This window comes from Erythranthe guttata, chromosome 7 (assembly GCF_056151865.1).
Source record: "Erythranthe guttata isolate IM_541 chromosome 7, IM_541, whole genome shotgun sequence".
In the NCBI taxonomy this organism is placed as follows: Eukaryota; Viridiplantae; Streptophyta; class Magnoliopsida; order Lamiales; family Phrymaceae; genus Erythranthe; species Erythranthe guttata.
Genome location: NC_142539.1, coordinates 12302011 through 12307333, shown reverse-complemented (window position 1 = coordinate 12307333; position 5323 = coordinate 12302011). Strand labels below are relative to the sequence as shown.

Below are 5323 nucleotides of genomic sequence, written 5' to 3'. Positions count from 1 at the left end.
CTTAGTCACTCACCATTACCAAAAACCACAATTCATACAATTGCTTCAAGAATCCAATATTTGCCTATTTAATGTTATAATCTAATGTAGAGGAACATACAGCAAATTGCCCCTAAATTATTCCTACTTCTCTTGATAAAGTTTAATAGTAGTTATTTTACAACTTTCAGATTTCTTCCTTATAAACAACTCTACCTTATTTCCTAATTCATATAGTTATCTAAAAAAATATTCCTACTTCCCTTGATCAAGTTTTTACCGTTTATGGATGTGATATTCTTTCTTTCCTTTAATTACTAATCAATAGTGCCTTTTGCTATATAAGTTAGTTTTCTAAACTTCGGAGATAAGAATATTGATTACTCAAAAAAGCATAAAGTGAAATTAAACCCTATATATATATATACATCATTCTAACAAATCCTACTCCAACACTACACATTTAATCTTTTGTATCAGTTGCATATAAATTTCTTCTGCTACCTCATTTTTTTACATATATACAGAGTCTCGTGAAATGAAGAACAACGAAGAAATGATATATCTTCATGGAGACATAGACATTAAGATAATCGAAGCCCGATGCATGCCATGCATGGAGTTTATCTCCGAACACGTCTGTCATTGCCTTCAAAACCCTTATGTTAAGGTGTACATGGGAGAAGCCCGTGTTGCTTGTACAGCCCGTGTACGGGCCCACTCACAAAATCCCGTGTGGAACGAGCATTTCCAACTCCCGTTAGCTCACCCCGTTGATCAGGTAGTGATATTTTCCGTATTTTACGTTGTTTAATTATATACATTTTATTTATATGAGGGTTAAATGGTTTCACTTATTAGATAGTGGCTCTTATTTACATGAAATGTACCTGATTTTATATTTCTTTTATTAAGATTTTGTAAATCTTTCTTTTACTTGTTAATATTCATTATGTATATATGAACTGATAGTAATTCTTTTAAATAATATTTACATAATACAGGTCAGATTCGCTCTTAGAGACACTGAAATATGTGAAACCAAACTGAATGCTTTCGTTCCAGCAAACAAAATTGTTACGGGCGAGCTCATCGATGAATGGTTTCTAGTTGTAGGAACAGATGGGCCTCATACTGCAATTAAATTGCAAATCAAATTCACTCCGTGCGACAAAAATCCTATCTATTCGAGTGGCATCTCAGAAAATTTTGCCGTCGAGCGAAGCTATTTTCCAATGCGGCACGGTGGAAAATTGACGCTCTATCAAGACGCGCATGTGATTGATGGAATGCTACCCGAAATTAAATTGGAAGATGGGAGAAATTTCGAGCACGGAAAGTGTTGGGAGGATATATGCCACTCGATATCTGAGGCACTTCATTTGGTATATATTGTAGGGTGGTCGGTTTATCATAAGGTAAAGTTGGTGAGGGAGCCTAGTAAACGATTGCCGAATGGTGGGGACTTGAATTTGGGGGAGCTGCTCAAGTACAAGGCTCAACAGGGGGTGAGAGTTGCACTTCTGGTTTGGAATGACAGGACTTCATGTGACAATTGTTTTATTAAAACGGTAAGAACTGTTTATGAATTGTTACATTGTTGCAGTGTGTACATGTTGTAGATTATCTAATATTAATATACCGTTGTTGACCTATTTTAATGCAGAAAGGAAAAATGAAAACCCATGACAAAGAAACTCGAAACTTTTTCAAGCACTCTTCTGTCACTTGCGTGTTAGCTCCTCATTCCAGAATTAACAATTTAAATCGACAGGCATGTTTTACAACTGAATCTATGAATTTAATTTAATTCTTAATAATTTTTGAATTATCGGTGATTTTCACAAAAATCTAGACGAATGACCAATGGTATTTTTTTGTTATCTATTCAGGTTGGTCGAATGTTCTACAGTCAACATCAGAAATGTGTGATTGTAGACACCAAAGGACACGAAAATAACCGAAAAATAACCACATTCATTGGTGGTCTAGACCTCTGTGATGGACGATATGATACACCGGATCACCGACTATACGATAACAACAATGTCTTTAAGGATGACTATCATAATCCAACATTGCATGTAAGAAACTTCACCATTTAAATATTTAACTTCAAATCTTCATCTTTTCAGTTATGCACTTACAAAGAGCTAATCAAATAAGAGATTTTGAAATACTTCTTGGATCTTATGTTAGTCCGTATATAATAATATAGTGATGATTAGGTTGTCTAAGCTAAGAGCAAATTTTGTTCTTGTGTTCTGCCTAAACCTATTCCTACATGTTGATTTGTATTTATATTTCTCGATAGGAAGGAGAGAAAGGCCCAAGACAACCATGGCATGACTTACATTGCAAAATTGAAGGTCCAGCTGCTTATGATGTGCTCAAAAATTTTGAGCAACGGTGGAAAAAAGCCACTAAAAGCTCTGAATTTTCACAATTTTGTAAAAGGTTATTAGGATGGAATGATTTTACTTTAGTTGACATTAATCATAATTCACGGATAGCTAGTCCGTCCACAACTGGTCCGAATGACGACCATTCGATGTGTGTCTCCAATGAAGATGATCGCGAAAACTGGCATGTTCAGGTCATGATTATTGAAAAGAGGGTTTTTGTTTTCCTTTTTTATGTACGATGAGGTGATTGAAACATTGGTTTTGATCAGTTATTTTGATGTCAACAGATTTTCCGCTCTGTAGATTCAGCATCGGTGGATGGGTTCCCCAAAACTGACATTGAGGCAAAGGAACAAGTATTTCACGTACTTTCAATTTTTTTTTTCTCTTTGATATTTATGTTGGTTAGATATTACTTTCTCCGTTGACTGCTTACAAATATTTTCTTAAAATTTTAATTTATTGCAGAATCTTGTATATGAACAAAAACAAGCAATAGATATGAGTATCCAAATGGCATATATTCAAGCAATAAGATATGCACGACACTTCATATTCATCGAGAATCAATATTTTCTTGGGTCATCTTTTGCTTGGCCCACTTACAAAAAAGCAGGTAGATTACTTCTGCAAAATGTTTATCTTCGTCTAATTATTCAACTAAGTAGCTACTAAATTTTTAGTTTAAAGTTTTTTTTAATAAATATTTCCAAAATAACTTTTTCTTGCATTTATTTTGCTTAAAATGTGAAATAATTGATTTTGTTAGGTGCGCATAACTTAATCCCGATGGAACTAGCATTGAAGATTGCAAGTAAAATAAGGTCAAATGAGAGATTCACTGTTTACGTTGTCATTCCTATGTGGCCCGAGGGTGATCCTAAATCTGGTCCTGTACAAGAAATTCTTTGTTGGCAGGTAAATGTTGAAAACTAATCTAATAATTAGCGTATTTATTCAGTGGTAATTCTTAAATTTGCGAAACGTGTTTGTAGAAATAATTCATTCATTTCTTTAATATATATGTATATTTGAAATAATGGCTTGAGATAATGTGGGTTATATGCCATGTCATGCATTTTCTCGTCCATGTAAACTATGGTGCTCTTTAATCACTCGCATTATTGTAGGGGGAAACAATGAAGATGATGTATCAAATCATTGCTCAAGAGTTGAAGTCAGTGCAACTTGACAATGCACATCCAACTGACTATCTGAACTTCTACTGCCTTGGCAATCGACAGGAACGTCATAAAGATGAATCATCTCGTCAAGACATGGTAGTTGTCGTTCACCTTTAACGTATGTGTATATATTTTTATATTTCTACTATTCACTGACTTTCTGAAAGTTTCAAAACACCATGAATTAAACTCATATGTACTTGATACTTTTTGTTTCAAGGATGTTATCCAATTCCTAGTTTAGGATATTACTTTTCAATCTCTTTATCGAACAATATTAAATTAAGCCTAAATAATAATGGCAGGATTCAGCATCAGAGGAACATGGACGATTTATGATATATGTACATTCCAAGGGAATGATAGTGGATGATGAGTATGTGATAATTGGTTCTGCCAACATCAACGAACGTTCAATGGCTGGCTATAGAGATACAGAGATCGCAACGGGAGCTTATCAACCCTACTACACTTGGACTAACAAGAACCACCATCCATGTGGCCAGGTTAGTCTTGATTTGCTTGTTATTCTTTCACTTCTCAATAAGCGATAGATTACCTCGTATGTATGAACTTGATGACAACGAAATATTTCACAAAATTCATCGACCCTTATAGAAAATCAAAATTGAAATGCATCAATGTTTATATATTTGCAGGTGTACGGATATAGAATGTCAATTTGGACAGAGCACATAGGGAGACTTGAGAATTGCTTAAAACAACCTAAAAATTTGGAATGTGTCAAGTACATAAACAGTGTTGCAGAAGATAACTGGAAGAAATACACGGCTGAGCAGTACAATCCATTACAAGGACATATCCTTAAATACCCAGTGGAAATCGATGCTCATGGAAATGTAAAACCCTTACCTGGACATGAATTATTTCCGGATGTTGGTGGAAAAGTGTTGGGTAATCCATGCATGATGTTGCCTAAAAATTTGAGTACTTAAACGTACTCTACATATTTTGTCATGTATACATAATTCATGTTACAATACTTGGAAAAATATCACAGCTAATTTAATTTGTGTGTTATTCCCTCATAGAGATACTATATATAATAAGGGATATAAGTCTAGTTATAATATAACTAGAACTCCAAATGTAAATATAATTGTATAATAATAATCTTAATTATACTAACAGCCCCCTCAGACTCAAGACGGGTGATATACCAACTTGAAGTTATTAACTAAATCATAATGACGTCTCTTCAGTTGAGGCACGTAGCGTTTGGGAGTTCCGGCGCTTGAATCCGTGCAAAATTTCTGACAACTCCGACGATCGTCTGGTTTCTATCGATTGAATAGATCAGCTAACGACGATCTTGATGGTACCTTGATCAGAATATTGATGGACGTCGTGCACAACACCGAATGTAGGACAATATAAAAAAGAAGAAACACTAAAAATAAGATTGGTCTAGGAAAACATACATTCACCGATGAACATCAGTGATTTGTGGTGTTTTCCAGTCTCGGTGAACCTGAAACCGAGCAAAAGATGAAGAAAAACAAAAAAGAAAGGATTTTTTGCAAGAACTACCCCTGTGTAATTTCTAATTATCGAAAAAACCATAAAAGAATTAGCAAGGACCCCCTATGAAAGTTAGTCAAAACCGAAAAACCCCTTAACAACTTTTCGTGATGCCCAATCGCGGATTGTGCGGCTGGAGTAAGTTAGTCAAAGCCGAAAAACAAAATATTATACACTTATTATAAAACCTCTTAGATGATTTATAATATTCTG

General features: G+C 34.5%; 1 protein-coding gene across 3 annotated transcripts; it reads left to right on the top strand.

Moving 5' to 3' along the window:
* The first annotated feature begins 517 nt into the window (after window positions 1-517).
* LOC105953919 (phospholipase D delta) lies at window positions 518-4524 on the top strand. Of its 3 annotated transcripts, none has more exons than XM_088820416.1 (11): window positions 518-760; window positions 984-1550; window positions 1646-1753; window positions 1872-2063; window positions 2294-2575; window positions 2672-2740; window positions 2853-3000; window positions 3154-3302; window positions 3515-3664; window positions 3874-4074; window positions 4228-4524. In XM_088820416.1, the coding sequence occupies exons 1-11, from the start codon at window positions 518-520 to the stop codon at window positions 4522-4524; spliced, it is 2406 nt and encodes an 801-aa protein (XP_088676542.1). The 3 variants fall into 3 exon arrangements, with proteins under 3 accessions (XP_088676542.1, XP_012833055.2, XP_088676543.1); XM_012977601.2 differs by having other exon boundaries at window positions 3515-3670; XM_088820417.1 differs by having other exon boundaries at window positions 533-760; window positions 3515-3667.
* Window positions 4525-5323: the final 799 nt, after the last annotated feature.